The 25,244-nt window shown below is 38.6% G+C and overlaps 1 protein-coding gene across 3 annotated transcripts; it reads left to right on the top strand.

Moving 5' to 3' along the window:
• The first annotated feature begins 1,161 nt into the window (after nt 1–1,161).
• ANKRD46 (ankyrin repeat domain 46) lies at nt 1,162–21,834 on the top strand. Of its 3 annotated transcripts, none has more exons than XM_032130371.1 (4): nt 1,162–1,217; nt 13,990–14,332; nt 15,602–15,760; nt 19,796–21,834. In XM_032130371.1, exons 2-4 carry the CDS (start codon nt 14,022–14,024, stop codon nt 20,010–20,012), a joined length of 687 nt encoding a protein of 228 aa, XP_031986262.1. In that variant the 5' UTR covers nt 1,162–1,217; nt 13,990–14,021; the 3' UTR covers nt 20,013–21,834. The 3 variants fall into 3 exon arrangements, with proteins under 3 accessions (XP_031986262.1, XP_031986279.1, XP_031986271.1); XM_032130388.1 differs by having other exon boundaries at nt 1,216–1,496; XM_032130380.1 differs by lacking the exon at nt 1,162–1,217 and adding an exon at nt 1,453–1,553.
• The last annotated feature ends 3,410 nt before the right edge of the window (nt 21,835–25,244 follow it).

Below are 25,244 nucleotides of genomic sequence, written 5' to 3'. Positions count from 1 at the left end.
TCTGCTTTTATGTTTTGTTTTGTTTTTCTCCAGACACTGTTCAAAGAGAAAGGGCGGGGTTGACAGGAAAAGGTGCTACTCTATTAGCAGGGAAAAAGTATTTATGTATCAGTTTATAATGTTTCTGTGAGTGTCTGTAATTGGTGTGATGGTTGAGCAGGCTATTGCCACCTAGGCATTGTCTGGGAAGGGCACGCATTTCCTCTGATCCTTCCAAGCAGACCAGACTGTTGTGGTTCACTTAGTGACCTGCTGAAGTATCATCCATCCAAAAAAAAAAGCTACACTAATATTTTGGGTGAAGTCAAATAACTTCAGTCCCCACCCTTTCTCCCCTCTCACCCCCGCCCCCATTCACTTTTACTCAGAGAACCTTGGTGCTAAAGCAAGGTAGGAACAGAGGCACTGTACTTTTGCCTGAATTGTTAGCTTGCTGATTTTTGTGGTGTTGTAGGGATAGCACACACTGCAGTGTCAAAATGGCAGAATTAGAGAATCAGGTAGGTTGGAAAAGACCTCGATCGAGTCCAACCTCTGCTGGAACACCACCCTATCAACCACACCATGGTCCAGTCTTTAAGTCCTTAAACACCTCCAGGGCTGGGGACTCTCCCACCTTCCTGGACAGTGTCTAATCGCCCTTTCTGTACAGAAATTTCTCCTAATGTCCAACCCCAACTACCCCTGGCACAGCTTGGGGTGGCGTTTTTCATCCTGTCACTTGTTACCTGGGAGAAGAGCCCGACCCCCACCTGGCTACAGCCTCCTTTCACGGAGTTCTAGAGAGCAACACGATCACTACCGAGCCTCCTTTGCTCCAGGCTGCTCCTCACAAGACTCGTGTTTCAGACCCTTCACCAGCTCCATTGCCTTTCTCTGGACTTCCTCCAGCTCCTGAATGTCCTTCCTGAATTGAGGGGCCCAGAACTGACCCCAGTGCTCGAGGTGTGGCCTCCTCAGAGCCGAGTACGGGGGGACAATCACTGCCCTGGTCCTGCTGGCCACGTTATTCCTGATTTCCTGCCTCTCGGCGGGCCGGCACCGCACCGCGGGTCCGTCCCGTCCCGGTGCCCCGGCCAAGGCGCGCCGTGAGGCGGCGGATGGTCACGGATCGCGCGGCGGCGGCGGCCTCCGCCCAGGAGGGGGCGCGCGCACCCGCCCCGCCTCTCGGCCGCTCGCTCCGCCCGGCCCCGGCGCCCCCCGAGAGCCCCGCGCAGGTACGGCGGGAGCGGGGCCGGGACCTCGCGGGGCCGCGGCGGCAGCGGGAGGCCGGGGAGGGCGCGGCACGGCAGGGCGCTGTCACCCCCGCTAGGGCTGTGCCGGGCCCGGGTAGGGACCGGGGACGGGCCCTCGGCAGAACCCGGCCCGGGAGCCGGAGAGGTGGAGCGCTATGGTGCCGTTTGGTGGGAGAACAGCGGGAGCAGTGCCAGCCTTCACGGGAGGGGGGGAAACGGGGACGGGAATGGGAACACGGCCGCCCTGCTGACAAGGCGTTGGTAAGTGTGCGGCTTTGAACGTGCTTTCCAGGAGAAAACAAGATAAGTGAAACTGAAGTACGTATTTTAACCTGCTCTCATAACTGTTCTTGATGAAGCAATTACTGTTTTTAAGGGAAATGGAGTAGTTCCGTTTTTTATTTTCTAGACCACACTAAAGCTGCTGCACGTTGTTATTGTGGTGAAAAGGTAGGGATAACACCTGAATTGTTGACAGGATAGGGAAGTAACTAGAGGCAAACTATGGTGGGTAATATTGAATCGAAAATCCATCACGTCTGAGTATCAGAGGGTATAAAATTAGTTCTTTGAAGATCAGTCTTGAGACCAATCTTATTAAATATTTAATAGAGGTCTTGATGTAGTATTTGAAACTTCGCTGTCTTAATTTGGTAGTAATGAAGAGTTGGGAGGTATTGGCAATATAGAAGAGGGTTATAGTACTATGCAGAAAGAATTGGGTGATCCTGAGAACTAGAGTATGAAGTAGGTACAATAACAATTTAAAGAATGAGGGTTTACAGTTGTAACCTTGCAAGTAAAAAATTTGTGGAAGAAATTCTTACCGGTTGAAAGCAACGCAAAACCAAAGAATGTTAGGTAGTTACAAGATATTGAATTGTGGAAAAAGTAAATGCTGACTACAGTGATCCAGTTAAAGGAGTTACTATTATCCATGAACAGAACTCTAGAATTCTTTGTATAATGTTAATCATTCTCAGTTAAAAAGTGGAAGAGAAACAGGAAGATATGCTAAGGTCAAGCAGGGAAATTAAGAGTGTTGGAAGAGGCATTTGGCTTTTTAAAATTTTGCAGAATAATTTAAATTTTGCTTTTTATTTAAGTGTCAAGATAAACACCATGAAGTGAATAAATTGAGCTGAAGGATGATGTTAATACATGAATAATTTAACATAAATTTTAGGATTAATAATATATGAAAATTTCTAAGCATCAGAGAGCACTGATATTCAGGACCAGCCTTCCAAAAGGTCAAGGAAGAGCAAAAACCAAACACTTATTAGATGGAACGTGACTGGTTTGTAAAAATAATGTTTTTGTTTGCTGCAGCAGAGTCCTGAGCTTAGTGTTACCTGTATACTATGGATCAGTTTTTCTTTTTTGTTCGTTTGTGAAATAGATTATTGGCAAGAACTTAAATTGTTTTTTAGAAGAAAAATATTTATATAATGTTTGCAGTCTGAATAGTAGGGTTGGTGACAATCAGGAAATGACAATGGCTAATTGCTGTCTTTTTTGTGTTGAAGAAAAGGCGTGAAGAGTAAGCCGAGATGAGTTGAAGGTTGAAGTGTAGTATGTGCATCTGCTGTCTTCTTAGCAGAGCAGTGTGAATTTGCAAGAGGGTACTCTAAAATTCGGTTCTGATCTGTAATCAGCAACACGTTTCCTCTCAGCAGGTTTTGGCTAACCCATGACATTTAGGTAAAGTTGTCTCACCAGCAAGAGCTAGGGATGTGAAGCAATGCTTTAAGTTGACTGTATTATCTCACCTCACATTCTTTTGAACTTAATGTTTGAGCACATGTGGCCTTGAAGTCCTCATCTGCAGCTCAGGACCTGAGATACTCTGTTGTCCAAGGAGTGAGCTACTACTAGAGGCTCTTCTAGGGATTTGGGTATGCTGGAATTTTGAGGGCTGCCACTCTTTTCTTTTGATTAGTCTGTCAGTTAATATCTTCCCACATGATCTCAAGCTGTGGATATTCCACTTCCAGATAGATCAGTTAATAAGCACGTAAGATATTTTATAAGGCATTGGTTTATACATGTTATGTGAAATACATGATCCCTGAAGCATTGAGCTTTCTGGAGAGACCGTCCATAGAATGCTGTTAGAGTAGGTGACAGGCCTGTCTTGAATGCATGGGCTTGTTCCACCAAATTTCCATTGTGAGTGTTCTATTGTGTTTCTAAGTCAAGAGCACAAATACTGAAATGGTCGGTTTTGTTGTGGTTTGCTTTGCTATTTAAAGGTGATACTAAATATGTGGAAAAAAAGGTTTTATCTTGTGCAGTCCCTCACTGCAGCCATGTCTGTACTTCCAGGACTTAGATTCTGGCTTTCATTCATGTATCAACACCACTTTTCCGAGTGGCATTTGTTCTTTTACTTTATCAATAAAATTTCAGTTGGCTGAGTGGAACAGAGCTGCTTAAACACCAGTTTTGTCAGTCAGCAAATTTCTGACATCCAAGTAATGCAGCTACATCAGCTGAATTTTATAATATAAACTCAAAGGCATAAATCCTGTAATGCTCACTGAGGATATTCTTTCAGCATGCTCAAGACCTCTTAAGAGTGTCTGACCAGCAATAGTGGATGGTGACAGAAGAAGGGCAGCAGCACATTTCAGGAAAGGCTTCTCGTGTATGGGCTTCCCATGGATGGTGTAAAATGCTTGTCTGTCTTCTTCACCTTGGTGGTTTTTATCCACAGAAGAATATGCCTATCCGTGTTACATGTTAGGGGCTGAGATCAGGTACATTTTCAAAGAGCTTGCTACATCCAAGGCTCATCAGCTTTTACTCAGGGTTACTGAGTAGGGTTGTAGGTACAGGTGATGTGGATCTTCAGGAAGCATTAAAACTAAGTACCTTACCAGAGGCTTTTGAGGAGACTGGATGCTTACGGCATCAAAGAAATTTCTTACATGCAGAAGTGGTTGAGTTGAAAAATTATGAAGAAGGCAAAAAGAAATTGCCAAAAAAAGGAAGGAGGCAGAAAGATGGCACATGAGCTTCAGTGTGCATAAAGTAAGATGACGTCTTGGGTAGAATAATCTAAACCATGCTCACATGGTTGTGAACTCAAAACTGGCAGCCACCAATCAAGAGAAAGTGCTTGGAGTTACCATTGAATGTTCCCTGAAAACCTAAGCTCAGTGTGCTGTGGCAGCCAGAGAGCCAGGAAAATGGTAACTGTCCTTAGAGAGAAGAAGAGAGAGGGTACCATTTTTTGCTGCAGCTGGTGCACCTGTATCTGGGGTAGTGTGTATGGTTCCAGTGTCTGCATTGGAAGAAGGATACAGTGGGATAGGGAAGGGCAACCGAAAGGGACAAGGGGATCAGCTTCCTTAAGAGGAAAGACTGGAAAGTCAGGATTGTTCACAGAGGAGATTGCTAGGGCATGACCAAGACTTACACAATGAAGGCAGTGAATAAAGTGAGAGTTATTCATCCAGTCTTGAGGCGTTGAAATGGGAGTTGCTTGCTGGGGCTGTTGGGAGGGTGGTTTCAGATGGATACAGGGAAGGATGACAGGGCCACTGTGATGGCAGTGTGAGCAGGTATAGGAAGGCATTAGAAAGCGGACAAGAAGTCTGTTGAGGGGCTGCTAAAAGAGCTGCTCAGGGAGGTCCCCAATGTACTGTAGTGGCTACTGGGGTGTGTGTGGAGAATGGACTGCAGGAAGCAGAGAGGCTCATGTGCTCTCCCAAAGGGGGATCTCTGATGGCCACTGTTGAAGGCAGAGCACTGGGTGAGTGGGATCAGTTTGATCCAGGACACCAGTTTTAGTGAACTTATGATCAAGACTGGAATAATTGTAGTTTTGGCTTCTGAACTGTTAGAATATGCATGTCAAGCCTAGAAAAGGCAGTGAACAACAAGGTGATAGTGTTTGCCTGGACATGGGTAGTAAAGCTAGGGTCAGCTATGAAAAGCTGCTGAAGGACCCCTGTAAAACTGAGTAACTGGATAACGCAACGTACTGGCACATGAGTTCAGTGTAGGTAGAGGGATTCAGATAGCATAAAGAGAATCCTAAATTCCCATATGAAATACTGGGCTCTCTGTAATGAGCATTTTGTATTTAAGATTAGCGGTTCAATGAAAATATAACAACAGTGTTAAGCAGCAGTGAAAAAGATAAAATGAACAGTAAATATTACTGAGAAACAAGTAAAGAACAAAGAATACTGTCATACCACTGTGTTATTCCATGGTTCACCCTGAACATCCTGATTGAGTCACTCCTGCTCTGTCTCCCAGCTCAGAAAACAGAGTTAAAATGAGTGAGATTCAGAGAAGTAAAACAAAACTGGTCACAGACACAGACCCACTTCCAAATGAGGAATGACCAAGAAAGCTGGACTTCAAAATTCATCCTGGAAAGGGATGTCTGAGGAGCCTGATGAAGGCCTGTAGAATGATGAGAGGCAGGAAAAGAATGGGCAGAGGTGCTCTGTCTGTTCTCCCCACAGCAGAGGTGAGGGTTCACAAGGGAATCTACCAAGCCCCTGATTCAGCAAGATCAAAAGATGTTGTTCTTCACAGGTAGCTGAGTTGGAGAACTTAGCAGAGTATGTTGTGGGTATTAGAAGTGTTTGTGTTGAAGAGGAGAAAGAGCAGATGTGGAGGGAGTGCCAAATATATAGAAACCCCATCCATTTTGAATAGAAGAAGCAGTATTATGTATGCTTTTGGCCACCATTTGAAAAATTATACTAGGCCTAAATGGATCTTTGTTGTGATCTGCTGTGGCTAGTTTTGTGTTGGGTTCTTATTCAGAAAAGTAATAACTGACATGGACTTATTTTTACAGTTTCTCTTCATCCTTTCTCAAATAGAACTTGTCAAACCTGTTTAAAGAAACATGGGTATTTCCTGTTCATTGACTAGACACCAGGTTTCATGTTCAATTTTGAGTCTTTTACAGACAAGTTACTGGTATTTACTAAGTTACCTAAAGGCAGAAGTTTCCCCTGTATATGTGATGTCTTTTGTTTCCAGGCTCAGCAGGATAAATTCATGCAATTGATAAACATTGGTTGAGCTACTTCACTCTCAGGTTCTTTTCAATCATCTTTCATTGCATTTTTGCTCAATTCCAGCCCCTGTGCAGATCAGGAGCTTGAGGCTGGCCTCCCTGATTCTCCTCAGACTTGCCTGTTGTCCTGGGAACGCTTAGGCTGCTGGTTTACTCCTTTCAGTCCTTTAAGACAGTGTTGGGTAGACACTAGCACTACATATTTGCCTACATGGAGGATTTTTTTGAGCTTAAGCATGGTGAAGTAACTATTTATGCCAAAGTAGTATCACTATGTATATATTAATTAGAAATACAACCTTAATAGTATTACAATTTCATCTTACTATGTCACATAACATGATCCACCATGATACAATTAAGTTTTTAGTCATGCTGTGTTGATAGATATTTAGAATACTTGAAAGAGTAAATATATCAGTTTACTATTTGTCTTTGATAAACTGGTTTAATGATTTACTGTGTGAATAGAAAAATTCTGAGCAGAAATATGTGTATCCAGCAATTATAGTAAGAGTCGCATATTTGACAGTGTTAGTTGTCTTACCATCGGTATATTGATATAAATACATCATTGGTATAAAATAATGAACTTCAATGAACAAGCAGAGCAATATATTTTTTCAAAGGTAAAGTCAAGCTTACAGTTATATATAAATGACTTACAGATTTAGGAGACATCTGCTTTCAGAAGTGACCTGCTTCTGTTCACTAGCCACTAAACCAGATTTGATGTTGCACACTAAGGCCATGTCATCAAGGTTATGTATGACTAAGGGCATAGAAGCTATTATATATATTATAAGGAAAAAAAGGAAGAAAATATGAACAATATAATAATAAGTCATTTGTGACAGGTTCTTAGTTTGGTTTATTGCTCTTACTGAGTTCTGATTTCTGATGATTCCTGGTGGCCACAGAACATTTTTCCCCATTTTAGTAAATGTGTCATCTCAGACTTACTGTTTGTCTAGGTAAGGACTGGGCTTTTTTGGGAGGGCGGGGGGGTGTTTTGGATCAGTTTGGGGGTTTTTTTAAGAAACAGGCATAAATACATACTTTTTAAAATTAAATGCCTTTGGTTTCAGAACTCAAGCAACATACCAAAGTCCTCATTTCACTAACAGAGGATCAAAGCTTAAATGTGAATGCTGTTTATACTGCAAAGAAGTAGCAGTTTGGATTTCAGGATCCTTTAATAAAGTTTCATAAAACCTTATTTTCAGGCTGTTCATAATTTCCTTCCCAGGAAAACAGAAAACACCACAAATGTAGAAAAAGTGGTCTGTGTGAGTCCAGGCTTACACACCACACCAGTACCTAAAGGGAACAAAACTACAGGAAAGCTGGAGAGGGGCTTTTTGCAAGGGCATGAAATGATAGGACAAGTGGGAATGGCTTTAAACTGACAGAGGGCAGGTTTAGATTGGATGTAAGGATGAAATTCTTTCCTGTGAGGGTGAAGAAAAACTGGAATAAATTGCCCAGAGAAGCCATGGATGCCCCATCTCTGGAAGTGTTCAAGGCCGGGCTGGATGGGGCTTTGAGCAGCCTGGTTTGGTGGTGTCTAAGGTGTCCCTGTCCATGGCAAGGGGGTTGGACCAGATGACCTTTTAAGGCCCCTCCCAACTCAAACCATTCTATGATTCTGTGCGTCCCTCCCGTCAGGCACAGGAATTCATCAGTCCACGTGGTGGCAGTGTCCATCCAGACTCCGGTGCTGTTCCTGCCTGGGCAGCCTGCAGCCAGCTGGAGCTATCCTTTGTTTCTCTGTCAGTGTTGTCTTCTTTTCCAGAAGACTGCTCCTAGTCTGCGGCAAATTTAAACACAAACACTTAATTAAGACTGGAAAAATTCTCTCTACTCTTGTTAAAAACCAGACAAATAAACCAGCAACAAAACCATATGTAGCAACCTTTAAATATTTTCTTGACCAGCATACACCCTACATGTTCCCAGCAGCAACAGAAAAGGAATTAGAGTAGAGGTTTGTGAAGAGGTTGATAATTATGACTGATATGATTCAATAACTTTATATAAAAACAGATGTATTCAAACTGGCCACAAAGATCAGAGAAGTACTGCAGTTATATACTGGTTTAATTGAGCCATTTGTGGGGAATTAAAGTTACAGAGTATTTGAAGAAATCTGTAAATTGCCTTTTTTCCTAAATAGTTCCTGTGCAGAAGATGAAAGATAAGCAGTGTTCAAAAATACTTAAGTATATATTTAATAGAAGTTAAATGTGCTGGAACACGTAATGCAACTGAATTAACAGTTAAGTTTAGCAAGGATAAAATGTTTGTGAATCTGCTTGTTGATAAAGGTGTTTTAAGAGAATGATCTCTTTCTTATTGTTCCCTTCTTTTGTGTACATAAATACACAAAGCTTGTACTGTTTTATCTGGGGAAGCATTCTGCAACCCTGGATTGGCATTTGAGGTCTTGTATATTTTTTATCTTGTAGTGTTGATATACTGGGCAATAATGAGCAAAGCTCCCCGTTTCCCAATGCCATCGTCTGCTGATACCTAAGAGCAGTAATAGTTGTTAAAACTTTTTCATAAAGCACTTTGTAGCCTGTACTTGTAAAGTAGTGCATACTTTGTATATGCAATGCACCAGAGTTTCTACTCACAGGATGGTCCTGACATAAAGAGAGCATTACCTGTATGTCTCATGTCTGCATAAGGGAATGAGAATGATTGAAAACAAATGGCATAAATAATGTTATTCTATTATCACCTACTGATGTGGCTGACTAGGGGCATGAGAGGGGATGAATGTGTTACAAACCTGCTGTGATACCTCAAATCCAGGAACTGTTGAAAAAATAGCTAAAGTTAGAAAGGGAAAATGCTGCAAAATACAGCGGTGTGTAAAATAGGCATCATGCTGTACTTAATCTGAGGTGCTGCTTTTAGCAGCAGTTCCATATTAGTGGAGCCATAAAACTGTTCCAGTTGTACTGAAAAGATAAAGGTTTCTCACAGAAAATACAGAACCTAAGTGGATTTTGATGTACATGCTGGGGTTCTTTCCTAAATGGAAATGAGTTGATCACATTATTTTTTTACTAAATATAATATTTATTCAGTTAAATGACTTCTCAGTAACTTACACATAAACCTCACAAAAATACGTGTGCATGAAAACTTAGCAAGGAATTTCTCCCTCAGCATTTTAAGCAAAGTACTGGAATGTTTTTCATTCACTTAAATAATGAAGAGGAAGAGCTCTGCAAGCCACTGCCACTGAAGTGCTCTCAAAGTGCATTACAGAAAGAGGATGCTGTTTAACCACAAGGGAGTTGACAAATGCAAATTTGTCAAGTAATGCATATTGTGTGTTTGCTGGCATAGGAGGTTACTATTTCTTGGTTTTGTTTTAGTTTCCATTTCTTGGTAGTGGCAGTTTCTCTATTAGTAATCGTACTGATGCCTAGGTTCTAAATGTCAAAAGTGTGTGTTAATACTGAGACATCTCAAGGATAGAGCAATCTGGTATTGTTCTGTTGTACTGATAGGTTGTTTTACAGTAGGGACAATTAGTTCCGTTTTCCTGAATGTGCTGGGAAATACTGTAGTTCTGCAGAACTGGTATGTCCTATGGAGCAGTGACTGGGTGATTAATCCCAATTTGGCAGGTTCGTTAATACTTTTGTAGAGGAGGGATGGGTCCCATGGGTGATTCTGTCTCTCATGTGGAGCCGTTCTCTCCTGTTCCTGGGGCTGTTTGGTAGCTGTTGAACCTAATGAGAAAGTAGAGACAACAGCATATATTTACTGTGAAATAAAACTCTGCAGAGTTAACACAAATTTTAGGACTACTTTCAGAGGTGAGAGAACTTGCATTTAGCTCTGTGGTTTGAATTTTTCAAGATCACTGCTGCCTTCTGCAGGCGAGAACATGTCCTGCAATAGATCAGTGTGTGACACTGAGTTACCATTGTACCCAGTATAGTGAGAGACAACTGACTCGTATTAAATAAATTGGTTTTACAGAATGAATTAATATAAGCATTCCTTTGATTAAATTTTCTTATCCTGTACTAATCCACGTATGTCATTGAAGAGGCTTACAGCATAATTTCTAAAATTACTAATTAAGAAGTACAATGTGTTGAGGCTATATAAATGTATAAATCTAGGGAAAAATGTGTTCTTATGCCTTTCTAATGGGAATCCCTCTAGCTTGGGAGGATGTATTTGAATATACTTTTTTTCAAAAAACTAATTTTCTGTCAAAGTACCAAGTTATTAAAAGCAAACCTTTTTTTTTAACAAAAATACTATTTAACAGATACATTTTCAGTAGATAGTGATGCATTTTTACAAGCAGTCATTTAATTCAGTCTTTAAAAATTAGATTTATTTAACTGGTAGTAGTAATTTTTAGGGATGTTCAGGATGGTCATTTTGCAATATTTTGTGTCTTATTACTAATGCAAGTCCATTTGTCCTAATTGGTGCCTGGGAAATCAGTCCTTACTGGTAGTGTACCAGCTTATGGACAGGTTCAGAGTGGTTACCTGATTCACCTTTCAGAAGCAATTTAAAGGGAATGGCTAATGCCATTTTGTTTCTAAGTTTTGCTCCTAAATCTGTTGTGTGTTAGATAGTCATTGAAGCAATAAGCTTTTTGATACTGTGGGCCGAAATGTAAGCACCATTGGTTTAATCAAAAATACCTAATTAAGTTGACTTGAAATTTTTTTATGAGTTTTGTTACACAGGAAATTTTGCTAAGTCGGGTTAATTTTGAGGCAAGAACATGTCGTTTGGGGACTGACATTTTAAAGATGGTGCATAGTTCAGCTTTGTATGCAGCTTGTATTTGGCATAGGTTAGCTAGCCATATGTGAAATAGTAGAAAAAATCTTTTTAATCACAAAGATAAATTGAACCAGATGGTCCAGATTTTTTTTTTTTTTTGTGAATGTATTTGCTTAGTCCACAATCTTCAAGTATTGGGAAGAAGGATTTGCTTCATCTTTGTCTTTCTTATTGTAAAATACTAAGGTTTTACTTTAGTCTTCTACACATCAGTGATCAGTTCTAGAAGATTCTAGTGATAATAAATTCTGAATCAGAATTATTTCCGGTTACACTTTCTGTTAACTGCTAGTCTTTGCACATCCTTTTCTGAGAAGATAAGGAGGTGACTTTTTTGTCTTGGTATTATTAGCTAATATTTCATCAAAGTTGGGGAATTCTGTAAGGCTTTACCAGACATACATATCTGATATGAAAATACAAACATTAGCTTACCTTTAACAGAGCATGCCATGCTGTTTCTCAAATAGCATAAGTCTCTTCCATATAATATTCTCATGTTGATTTATGTTAGGCCTTGTTTTATTAAGCAGGTTTAAACACTTGAGCATTATCTTACAAGCGAATCACAATCTTTTTGTCAAGTGTGAGTAGAGGTTTGTGCTATTGATCTGCTGCTACTATGGCTGATAATTGGAGGTTTTAAAATTATTTATGATCTTGCTTTAGGGAAGATTTAGTGCAGAATATAAAGGTCACAATCACATCACAGAGAAACTGGGCCCATTTTTTTTCTCAGCGAAGACTGGGCGAGCAGAGTGGAAGAATTCTCGTATCGTTCGTGATTTGGGTGGAAAATGGGCAAGAAAATTGAATTGCTGTCATCTGGGAATTCTTAGCTTTGTAGCATCCAGGGGATTGTAACATATTCATTGAAAATGCAAGTAATTACATTGTCCTTTCTTGCTGTATAGGGTTATAAGGAAGTGCCCTACATGACGCCAGTCTCGTGCGAAGTTCTACAATGTATCAGTGAACTGGCCACTTGCTCTTGGAGATGGTTGTGGAAAAGGGTTCTTGAGCCAGTGATGTGCTGTCTCGTGCTTAAAAACATACTTGCAGCCTAGAGGAATGTACTCTGCTTAAAATCATTCCTTATACAGATACCAAGACATAGAATTTATTTCTGTCTCTTTCTCTCCAGCATCCAATAAAGAAAAAAAGGTTCTGCATTTCTGCACTGGAAAACTAGACAGTGTTGATATATGTAGCAGAATTTGTCCAGATAGGAAACACAGCCTAGTGAAGTTTAAATATGATCTATTAATCTCAACAGCCCCCCAGTGCTAGAGCTGTTATTCAGACCAGTGTGTGAACATTTTGAAATTACTTCTGTAGGTACTTTGATATTGAATTTGATCTAAAACATAGGGGAAGAGCTATAAAATACAGACATGAACTCTCAAAAAAGGAGAGGTTTTAAATTGAATTCTTTGGCTACTGGCCATGTTTCCATTCTCCGGGCTGAATGAGTGCACTGGTGTGGAAGGATACCTTATATAGATGAGAAAATTTAAATCTGTGTATAGCAGTTTTAATAAGAGGTTCGGATAGTTAATTAGAGCACTGCTACACCATGAGCCCAGAATAGAAACCTTGGTCAAGTGAAAAATACTGTTTCAAGTGATGTTTCAGTTCACTCTCTATTCAAAGCTTTTCTAGTAAAATCACTTTTCCCTCCTGTCACTTGAACTTTGTCTTGTCTATATTGCGATTTCTTCTAGAGGATTTTTACTTGTTTATATGATTTTTTTTCTTTTTTACCTCCTCTCTGAGGCAATGCAAAAAGAGGACTGTTGTCCAGTCTTCTAGGTGTTTTCATTGCTTCTTAAAATTGCCTCATGAACATTTTACCATTCTCTTGCTAAATCATTCTCTTTTTCCTTATTGTTTTCAAGTCATCTTTTCTGTGTCCCATAAGCACACAGTCTCATCATACCCTCATTATTTGACTTATCCTTAAAATACTCTTCTGCAAAACTGAAATCATAGTCCATCAAATATTCTAGACCAAGTAATCCATGGTGAAACATTTATCTTCCTCTTTCATGTCCTGTTACAGAAAAGGACTTAATCCTTTATTTACTATTAAGCCAAGGAAACTACATGTGTGTTTCTTCATGTTGAGATTCTAGTCAAACCCACAGTAGCTCTGTACTTGATTTTACCATTGTCTTCCTTGTACCCACTTCCAGTTTTCAGTGGGCAGTTTCACCTAATACATTCAGTTTTCTGTGTTCTGTATTGCTGTTTTTGTTTGTTCAGTAGTTTGTGTATCTCTGGCACTGTAAAAATAATGTTCTGGAAAGGCTACTGAAAAATATATTTCTTGCAGAATGGAGAAATTAGTATTTTTATTAATCAAGCATTTTTAGCTGTACTGTAGTTTGTGCATTGAAGTTCAAATTCAGAGGGTGAAAATCCCATTAGAACAGCTTTGCTTATAGCTGGTAAAAATTGCAGTTAGTGTCACTGTACCAGTGGATTGAATTGTTTATAGAGTTTTCCCATTTATGAAAGGTTCTTCCTTTCTGTCCCAATCTGTGGTGTTTTGCCCTTTAATACCAATACTACTACGTGTGATTTCTTACTAGGTTGAAAACGAATCACCCATCTTGCATTTGTGGCAGAGATCTTAGCAGTTTCCTCTCATAACACAGCTTTGCTGCGCTTTCCAGAGGTGTGAGCTCTTTCCATATCACCAGAAGGGAATGCAGCACATAAAGTTAACGTGTATTAAAAGGAAGATTTCAGAGTTGGCCTATAAGCTAGTTTGCATTCTTGTTTGGGAACCTGAGCAGTCTACTGAATATTAGCATTGTGTTTATTTGCCTGGTTTCACCATCATTTCTTCACTCTTCCTTGCAGGTTAGTCAGCTCCTCCTAAAAGAATCAGAGCAATGTCCTACGTTTTTGTGAACGACTCCTCCCAGACAAATGTGCCGCTGCTGCAGGCTTGTATTGATGGAGATTTTAACTATTCCAAACGACTGTTAGAGAGTGGCTTTGACCCAAATATTCGTGACAGCCGAGGCCGAACTGGCCTTCACCTGGCTGCAGCCAGAGGAAATGTAGACATCTGTCAACTCTTGCATAAATTTGGTGCTGACCTACTAGCCACTGATTACCAGGGTAACACAGCCCTTCACCTGTGTGGGCATGTCGATACCATCCAGTTCCTAGTTTCTAATGGACTTAAAATTGATATTTGGTAAGTCACTTTTTACAGTACATATTTTATAATATATTAATCTTCTCTCACCAGAGCCTCGCATGTAAATCTGCTGTTGCTGAAATGCTGTATTTGGTGCAATTCTACTTTATAAAGATACCACTTAATAAAAAAAACAAAATAAAAAGGCAGGAAAACAGTAAGAGGCCACTTCTGCTAGTCTGTGCAGCAAGCAAAGCAAATGAGAATAGCTGGTGTGGGCTGCTGAATCTGATTCTGCCTCATTGATGACATCGCTGCCCTGGTTTGGCCAGACAGCCAGGTGTGGGTGGTTGGCACCAAAGAAAAAATCACATTGACTACTTTAAAAGAATTTCCTCCACCCCAGTTTCTATTGTTGTACTATATAAGACAAAAAAAATACAGTATATGTGTGTGTAAGTTCATTCCCGTACTCCTCTGGTAACAATGCTTCCTTTCAGTGTTTTTGCCCTCCCTCAAAGTCTATGACTCAGAATATTGTATATTCTTTCCTTCTGGCTTCCAGCAGCTGTCAGATGCCAGTGTTCAGATGGAAGCTCTCAAGCTGCAAAATAGCTGGCTGTGTCATTCCTGTACTGAATCACTTTGTTTGTGGAACTTTCTGCATATTCACAACGTGTGCAAAAACCAGGAGTGAAGTCAAAACCTTTGAGTTTTTAAATCTGTGCCTTTTTCACCTGTCTCTCATTAATGTTTTCAACTCAGCAAAACTAGTTATTGGTAAACCGGATTATTTATGGGTTGTGGGGTGGGATTTTTCCCCCCTCATTTCAAACAGCTCTGGTGGAAATTCCTGGTCTAAAGGCAGCTCTGGACCTATTCACTATTATTTTAATAGCAGCAGAGGGACCATCTGTATTTTATTTCATTTTTGCCTCATGTCCTAATACCCTCATGGAAAAGGAACTATTAGGAGCCAGATTGCACAATTCTTGAAGTTAAGGTTAAACTTGAACATTACCATAAATCTACTGGGGGTTTTTTTGTGTTTTTTTTTCTATAACACCCAGAGATTCCAATTATATTAGAGTCCTAGGAATTCTGATTTTATTACAGGGGGGAAAAGAGTTGTGCAATTTCAAACCTAAATACACTGATTTTCTTCTATAGCCAATTGTGCTGTAACTTGAATAGATTGGAATTTATTACTGCCTGATAAAACAGAAAATAGTTCTGAGGACTTACTAAATTGTAATATGCTGAGTTGACCTATTACAAAAATTCTATATTAAAATTTTCTTATGTCTTTTTATGGGCTTGTTTTAGCAACCACCAAGGTGCAACACCACTTGTTCTTGCCAAACGAAGGGGTGTGAATAAAGATGTGATTAGACTGCTGGAATCTTTAGAGGAGCAAGAGGTGAAAGGATTTAACAGAGGAGCTCACTCAAAGCTGGAGACAATGCAAACAGCTGAAAGCGAAAGGTATTTACCAAACAAAAAGAATTACTAGGAGAAATAATGTTTATGGCTTTTAGATTTTGACTTGATTGTTTATTCCTCAAAACAGATAATATCAAATTTGGCCTGATACTATCAGACAAAATCTAAATTGAGTGTTAAATTTTGGAAAAATCTCTTTAATCAGACCAAATGTAAGGAAAAAAAGAGCTTCTATTGAGATTTTAATTCTATGGTAGAAATTTAAAGAAATAATTATTCATTTTCCATTATAGAGTCCCAAACACAAATATTCTACCACCTGCCAAAAAGCCAAGCGGGAAATAGTGTGAAATGCAAAATGCCATTATCACAGGCTAACCTGACATCCTTTTGATGATTGTCTATGCAAAGAAGGGGTAGCAGACTTTTCATCCATCTGAACTTGAATAAAAGATTTATATGGTGCTGTATATAAAATTTCTATCGTTAGTAGTCCTGGAAAAGATGGAGAATAAGAATTTCGTGGTGGCTAAAGAGACAGTTAATGCAGAACTGAAGGTTTTGAGAAAATTGCTGACCATTTTCAGGCAAAGTATTGGGTTAGAGGGAAGTTACTAATGAATTCCTAAGGGTCTGGTTTTGGGACTGTGCTTGCTTAGAATTTTCTTAAATGAAAAAAGCAAAAGCATGAGAAGTAGAAGCATGTTAATGATACCAAGAAGTGAGATACAGGCAACCTTGAGGAAAATTGGGATGGCGTGGACAAAAACCTGGGGTTACAAGGAAGAGGAAACCAGTAGGAATAAATTGTAATTTTGTAGCACAAAATGCAGCTCTTAGTTACTGAAAGCTGTGTGCCATAAAATCAAAGTTTCTCAGTGGAAAACAAACATATAGGAGAACAGGCTTGGTGCATTAGTCAGTTGCAGGAGTTAATGCTACCCTGAAAAATGCAATGAAGTCCTACAAAGCACAAAACATGTATTTCACTACATAAAGAAAACTCTCAGTCCTGTTGTATAAAGCAATGGTGACTTCTGCTCTGTAGTACGTCTTGTTATGCTTTTTACCTGCATTCAGAAGGGTTGTGGCTTTCTTTATATTGTCTAATGATGGCCATGAACTATGACTACTGGAACAATATATCACAAAAGACAGGGAGTTTTGTTGTATAACTGTTGCTCGGTTTAAGTGAAAATGTAGACAAGCTGTACTGTAAACAGGAAAGAGGCTGTATAGATGGAGTTAGATCTAAGCTGAGTAAACAGAAAAGGTGAAACTAACAAAACTGCAGAAATAATGCCCAATACTCCCAGTGAGCAGACATGAAGTTCTTATACATCGGTATCTTATACCCCACCTGTCAGAGAGACTGTTTTAAGCCCTGAAACAGAAAATGAATTTTATTTTCAAAATTACATGGTTATACATTATAAGAATTAGTGCATATTACCTTTCTGACTTCACTAACTTTTATTGAAAATTTCTTGACACACAGAAGCGCACTTAGGCTGGTTTTGTTTAAACATATGAACCAGCAGCTCAGCCCCAGTTAAATTTTGATTTGATGGTGTCCCTTTACCGAACATAGCTTCCTTTCTGTTATTTGACCTTCATAAATGTTACATTGTTTGCTTTGGCCAGGAAGTCAGCAACTCTCCTTGGGGACAGGCATAGAGACATAAACAGTGCAGTACCCAGCTTGTTGGGAGCGTGTTTAAAATGTCTGAAATACATTATTTTTAAAGTAACAAATAGCAGATGCCTACAGGAGCCAAAGCAAATGAGCTTGTGTGCTGTTTGCTTTGTAAATAAATAATGTCTTTTTACCAGTTGGCTTTTCAGACCTCCACAGTTTCACTTCTCCCTCTTCGTATTATTTTCACATTTTAGAGACACTTGGATTAATGTCTTCTGTCCTCTGCCCTCTGATCTCTTACATTATGTATGAACCTATAGAGAAATAACGCTCTTTCTAAAAACAGCCTCTGACTTCAGTTTTTTGCTCCTTGTTACATGCAGTTGCTGGTGCTCTGGAAGCAGAGGCCAGAGTTCTGTTCCCAAGTCAAATTTGGTTTTGCTTGCTTTGCCCTCCTGCGGGTGAGGAGCAGCCGTGCTGCCAGGAGGCAGAGCTCCCTCTGTCCCTTTCTCACACAGACATGTGTCTTTCTGCACAGCCCAGCAGGACCTGTGGCTGTGCCACAAGTGTGTCCAGTTGTGAACTCCCACCTGCTGTTGGACACAGGAGAACCTCTGTGCTGTGTGGCACAAACTCTTCTGAGGACATGTTGCTGCATTACCAGTTCTTATGCAGCTGTAATTTGTAATAAGAAAAAATATTTTGAATAACATTGATTTTAATTGGCTCATAATATAAAATAGCAAAAATATTTTCTTTGTGCCCTTTTTAATGAGCAGGCATGTGATCTTTTCACTTAAATTGTATTGCACCTTTATTTAACCTCTCTGTGGTTACGTATTAACTAGTTAGTACTTACTAAGAAGTTCAGTTCTACACAAAGGGCTGTCTTTTATTAAACCCTTTGTTTTGCTTGGGAAATTGTAATAAGCAAGGAAGATGACTAAATCCTGCAGCTATGGGCAAGTTAAAATACCTTTACAGTGTGGTAAATATTTAAAAAACAAAAATGCAGGCTTTTAGTAGGAAATTCCTGAAATCTTGTGCATGGGATGCTGCAATACTTGAGCAAGCTGTGGTAGTTCAGGCTAATTGTTCTTCACTGGTTGTACTTCCTGAGAAAAAATACTATATGAATAGTGTGAAGTTTTCCCATGGTGTAATCTTAGAAGAGAGATTCATGAATGAGACTTTTTTCTGATAACCATCATTTTTCAATTGATTTCTGTCATGAAGAACAGCAGCATTTCTACAATTAGTTTTGCCTTGGAAATTACTTTTCCCAGATTTTTTTTTTTAAATTTTTATTATTAGTCCTATAAGAAATATCTAGGAATATGGTAACTGAAAGCAGTTAAAAGGGAGGAGAAAAGATACGGGTTTTTTTCCTCTACTTACATTCTGCTTTTGACATCATTGCGTATGTGGTTGATTCCACCATTTCCTTTCTGTGGTTTTCAGGGCCTGATCCTGAAAACACCCATGCATGTAATTTCACTCAAGAGAGAAGTAATAAGGCTGCAGATGGCCAAAATTTAAGTGAAATCAAGCTATGAGGAAGCTTCCCTAGTCTTCATGAGATTTTTCGTAAGCAACAGATAGTTTCATGTTATAATTGTCCAACCAGCAAAATTGGGAGAATTACAGAAGCAGCCATGCAATATTTTGAGACAACGTACATCTTTTCTAAAGGTCATCCATTGTCAAGAATACTGCCTCACTCAGATTTCATATTTGCTTTTCGTTTAAAAGTGAGATCCAGTCCCTAATTTATAGTCTGACAATTTAAGGGGGCCTGATGGATTGGTAGTGGAATGCTAAAACATCAAAGCAGTCACTGCCATATGGCAGAAAACACAGCAATGCCAACTATTTCAGAAAGTTTCTGAACTTCTTGTTATCCAAATTTATTGTTTTCTGTGATTTTTTTTATGCTAGAGAAGTGGCATGTAACAAAGACATCCAGGAGAGTAGTAATGGTTACTGCAGAATTCAGCATCTAAATTAATATTAGTTAAAGTTTGCATTTTATTCATCAGAGTTTATTTTTAGTCATGCTTTGTTTTAACAACAAATAATGTGTGCCTCTTGAGGTCTTAACTTATGCTTCATTATATTTTACTAAGCCATATTTAGTAGGAATTATGGGGACTGACCTTTGAAGGCTTCTGGGTAGCAGGCCTGAAAACTCAGTGCAGTTGTACATAAACAAATATCATTCTCTTTGCACAGGTTAATAAAATGTCCTTTCAGCTAATACAAGTTTAGGAGTTTTTTCCTGATTTGATTTGTCTTGATTTACCAGAAGCAATGCTATAAATCATTTGGGGGGTTTAATTTTTAATTTAGAATTTTTCAGTTGCCCTTAGTAGGATCACTGTCATACTTACAGGTGCATTCTTTTCCTCTGATGTATTTTTAACTTTAATCCTTTGTAGTGCAATGGAAAGCCATTCCCTTCTTAATCCAAACCTACAGCAAGGTGAAGGAGTTCTTTCCAGTTTCCGCACAACATGGCAAGAGTTTGTGGAAGACCTGGGCTTCTGGAGGGTGCTGCTCCTCATCATTGTCATCGCTCTTCTGTCCCTTGGAATAGCATATTATGTTAGTGGGGTGCTTCCTTTTGTAGAAAACCAGCCTGAACTGGTGCACTGAAGCAAATGCAAAGAAGTACAGTGTCCTTTTCCCTGTTCTAACCTAATCTTATTTTGAGCTTCTTGGAATTATTCTCTTGGTGCAGACAGTGGCAGCTGTATATACTGTTTGCCTTTTGTACTTGCTATTAACTCCTATGAAAGAGGGATTAATTAATTTCAAGTAAAACACTAAATTCTAAAGCATTCCTAAGCTACCTCTGTCTTATGTTGACTTGCAAGCAAGATGTGAAGATAGTCCTCTCTGATAAAATACTGTGATTAGAAAAGGCCTTTCATTATGAATACTAAATTCCTGCATATGAAAAATATATTCTAGTACAGAACCAAATTTGGTTTATTTTTCCTATGAAGAGAGGTAAATATATTGTTGGATTTTTTTGTATGTGCTTCAGTTGAAAGAAAAATACTCTTAAAAGTCCTCCTCAAGAAATCTAAATAATGTAATAACACATTCTGATATATAGACAGTGATAAGCTGCGACTCCATAGTTATTTTAATGCCTCTCCACAGTTTCTTATCTGCTAGTTTATAAAAAGAATGAGAAATAGTTCAAGTTTTACTATGTCTCTGATGTATAGATCACTCCTTTATTTATTAGGTTATTAGATATAGTGTGTCTTCCCAGATGAATTTAATGTTGTTAATACCTGCCTGAAGTAAATATTGTATAATAAAACTGTCGTGCTTTGGAAGAAGCCTTGGGCTAAAAATTTTGCATTTTTGTTGAAATGTTGCTAAGCAAACCTTTCTTTGTAAGGGTAATTAAAGAGTGATTTAGGTGTTCTGTCATGTATGTAATAGTTCTGTAAGGTCATTGTGAAAAATGTCATGAAGGGTAACTTTTTCTTCATCCCATAAGGATCGGACTGAACCATATAACTGTGTTTTCATGTTTGTGGAGAGAACTCGATTGAATAGAATTCCTTTTTAGAACTGTTTTCCATTTCAGTTGCTTTCAGACAGAACCTACAAGCTTGTGAATTATTTTCTGAGTATGCAGAATACAAGTGTTTAAAAAACTAATATTTAGGAGCATTGTATGAAATTAAATCTTGATCCATTCTGTACTTTGAAACCCTTTGTTGTAAATAATCTAGGGATAAAAATCCATTAGATATTCCTTTATGAAAGCTAGAAAGGTATTGAATAGTAAGTTGGAGGTTTTCAAAGAAAGTGGATTCTCTCACCCCATGCCCATTAGACATCTAATTCTCTTTGTTGCCATTGCCTTGAAAATCCCAAACAAAATGAATTCTGCGAGCATAAGGAATCAATTTTTATTTTTTTAATTAGCCACTCCTCAGTTGTTGCTAAATAACATGAAACATTTATTGTACATTTAAATGTAACCTACATCATTCTGTTCTGGTACCATGTATATTTTTCTTTCTTGTTTATTGATTTGAATGAAGGGGGTTGTTGTCTTTGTTTTGATGTGTTACATGGGTTTTGCTGGAGCTGGACCCCATTCTAAATTGCATCTGAATAAATCTTGATCTCAGTTCTTAAGTTAGAGCTTAATGACACAATACATTTTTAGCAGCACAATGCTGCAGAAAAGAAAGCATCTTAAAAAAAACCCAAATGAGAGCATATTCCTCTTCTGAGTATTTCAGTTATGGTACCGTTGTTCATGAACAGATAAATATAAACTCATCATATACCTAAATTACATTTACTTTTCTAAATAAGTACATTTCTGTTAATAATACCATGCATCTTGATTAATGACATTGTCTTTCAGTATGTATTATCTGCATAATTTGTAATTGTATTCTCAGTATGGGTGAATGCCACAAATAAATACATATAGTCAATATGTTTTGGTTTATTATTACATTAGTGCAGCAGTAACTCATTTTACTGAGTTTGATGTGCATTGATAATGAGTATTTCAGAAGTGGGGAGGTTCCCTACACAAGAAATGGCAACCATGGAGTTGCTGTAAATGAGGTTTTAAAGCACAGTTTCTTTAGATTTGCCTGTTTTATTTTCAGTATTGTTGCTGAATTAAAATTGCTTCTGTCTGTCTCTCTTCTCTTAGATTCAGTTGTTGAACATGTGGTCTAGAGGCCTCTCAAAATTTAAGATTACCTGTGAGGGGGTATGAAACATAACCAAGAAAACCAAGCTGTAGCCTTTCCTATTTTGCTGCGTGCATAAGCACACATACAGGAACTACACATCAAAAAGGTTTGAAAAATTTTATTTCAAATTAAGATATTTCATGTTTTAAACCAGAAAGAAATCCAAAGCACTGTTTGAACTTCACTGTGTAATGAATATTGCTCATTGAAATAAGGACATGATAAATGTCTGATAAAAGTGGAGTTTGTTCTGTATATACCTCTGTTATTGAAAAAGGTCTGCTGTGCCTTTCAATATCTTTACAAACACTAATGTCTTCCTTTTCAAGGACTTCTAAAGAATGAATTGCCTCCTGTAACTTTAGCTTACTTGTCTTAGGGGGTTTTACTTTACTATTTCAGTAGTTTTTTAGATCTTGGGTTGTCTGTAAATAAGATATCTTTTATTTATTATTGCAGTGGTGTCTTGGTACCTTGATCCAGGTACTTACTTTTGTGCCAGGCAACACAAAATTCAGCTGAAGTGCTTAAATATGATTAAGATAACAGGTGCATCATATTATCCTGCAAGTGCAGGTACAGAATTATCCCTGTTGCCACCAGAAATTAATTTCATAATGTTAATACAGATTCAAGATTAGTCACTCTTTAAATTCAAGACAGATTGTTGTCTCAAGCTGTTCTTAGACTAATGAGCTGAAATGGAGTAAGGAATTGAGAGGGGAAACAAACATGGAGGTATGAAGTGATTTCTTTTTCCAGTGACATGAAACAACTTGGTGGACTAGATAGCGCAGGGTAAACTGGAGTGTAAAAAGGATAGACACAGGCTCCTCTGCAGTGGGCTGTCCTGGTGCTCACATTTATCCCATGGCAAGATCACACCTATCTTACCTCATAGTAACTTATTAATGTACCGTATTTCTTTATCTTCAAGATCTCTGTTTTCACTCATATTGGTAATTTGCATTGTAGAAGGGGATGTTCTGTTGAGTGACTGTCATGAGTAGATACTGTTTCTGGCTGCCACTGCACAACAGGTATTTAATTACTGGACATGATCTGGCACTGAGAGGCTTTTCATAATGAAAAGCTCCTATGAGAGAAAGAACATGGTTTCACTTTGAAATATTGAAACATAAGATCTAGGTAGTTTCTGGGTCTGCAGGTAATGGGGAGTTGGATTTTACTATCAGTCAATGAATATCTAAGGCTGTTTTTAATAGTTAAAATAAGTAAAAATTATGAGCTCTGGCTAGTTAGCTAAGTAGCTCTTTTTCTAGTCAAAATATATTTGGTCATAATTACTTAGGGAAATGCAAATTAAGTAATTTATTCAGAAGTACAAATTGCAAGTGATGACTTCCCTGAAAACTCAAAAAAAAGGGTGATACTGTCTGGTGTCATATTCAGGATTTATAAAAATGTCTAGCATATATTTAAATGTTACCTAAAGTTGACGTTTAACAGAACAGATAGTTTCCTTAGCTGACACAAATTAACTGGTTTCTGAAGTTGTTCCTGTTTCTGAAGTCAGCTCTTTATTAAATTCATATTGGAATTGGTCGTTAAAATAAGTCTTCAATGATGTGAGAATTAGGTCAGAATGCTTTTCCTTCATTTGTTGTTCTTTTTTTTTTTTACATTTTGATGTTCATCATTGTAGACTGATTACTTGTGATACACTTTGTAAAATTTCCTCAGTGATTCAAAGTGTTACAGAAAACGTTGCCAGTTGTTCCTGCACTTTTCATCTGTGGTGTTGGAGCTTTCTAGGAGAATTCAAATGTCATTGCAGTTTCATAACCTGCAGTTCTCTGTGAACTCTCTAACTGCTGAAATACTGTTGAATCATGAATCCTGAATCTGTATTAATATTATTAAATTCATTTATGGTGACAACAGAGATAATTCTGGACATGCACTCACAGAGTATTATGATGTGCCTGTTATCTTAATCATATTTAAGTACTTCAGCTGAATTTTGTGTCACCTGGCATTTTTTGTACTGCTCTGACAAATGCTTCAAGGGGAGAACACTTTTAAAACACTCAGTATTAGGAAACAAATGCAACTAATTGGTAGTTCTTTGCTATTTATTGCTGGGAAGTGAAGTGTTCCCAGAGTCATGCTGCCAGAGAAATCTGAGATGAACAGTAGAAGTCCCCGACTGACAGTGATGTGGTGTGTCTGTGCTCTTACGCAAAGCAGGATGGGTGCTCTGATGTTGCAGCTGAGCAGTCTGCGTGTGCAGAACCCTGAAAAATGTGTCTCTGCTGTAGGCATTTACAGTTTGTAATTCACTCCTGTAACTAAGCATTGAGCAACTAGTATTTCCTAATGACTATGATGAGACAAAACTGTTGTTCTTCATTAATGCCAAGGGAACGGGGAATCTACTGGAAATTCCCATAACTAAAAAGCAACAAATTGGAATATCTTATGAAGTGAACAAGTCACAACCATGGCTTCAAGTGACACATCCTTTCCATTTGTGATTTTAAACTACCTTCTGGATAAGGAAAAAATAGGGAGAGAGACATTTGGAACAGAATTTGTTGTGTGCTATGTATGGTTCACAGAAACTAGGAGGGAAGTGACTGCAGTGAGCCAAGACAGCAGCACGGCAGGCAGAGCAGTGTGATACCTTCATGAATCACTGCTTAAAGGCCAGTCCCAACGCTTGCAAGCAGTGCGAGGAGTGACCAGTAATAGCTTCCTAGCAGGAGAAGGATTTCACTGGCTTGTGATTACACCATCTCACAGGGGTGGCCGTGCAGCCCTGCAACCTGAGCTGGCCCTTCTTGAATTTCAACGTCTAGAGCGCTGCTATTTCAGGCAACTGCGTGTTTGAATGTGTGCCTACATTAACAGCTGCTCATGTGGAAGCCAAACTGGTTCCTCTTGTACAAGGATCCCTCTGCACATAGGTTAGCAAAAGAAGTTTTACCAAATGTGAACAGAAGCTCTTTGTAAAACATTAAATATTTCTGGTGTATTAAATTATGTTTATCTAAATATCAGAAGGCAGGAATCCAGATGAAGGATCAAGTATACGCAATAATATCTCATTTTCCTTTGCCAAAGAAAAAAGAACAAATAACATTCTCTTAATGCAAAGCAAGAAGAAAATCACAGTAAG

Source organism: Corvus moneduloides, chromosome 1, assembly GCF_009650955.1.
Source record: "Corvus moneduloides isolate bCorMon1 chromosome 1, bCorMon1.pri, whole genome shotgun sequence".
Lineage (NCBI taxonomy): Eukaryota > Metazoa > Chordata > Aves > Passeriformes > Corvidae > Corvus > Corvus moneduloides.
The sequence above is the reverse complement of the archived record's forward strand: the minus strand, read 5'-3'. Positions and strand labels throughout refer to the sequence as shown.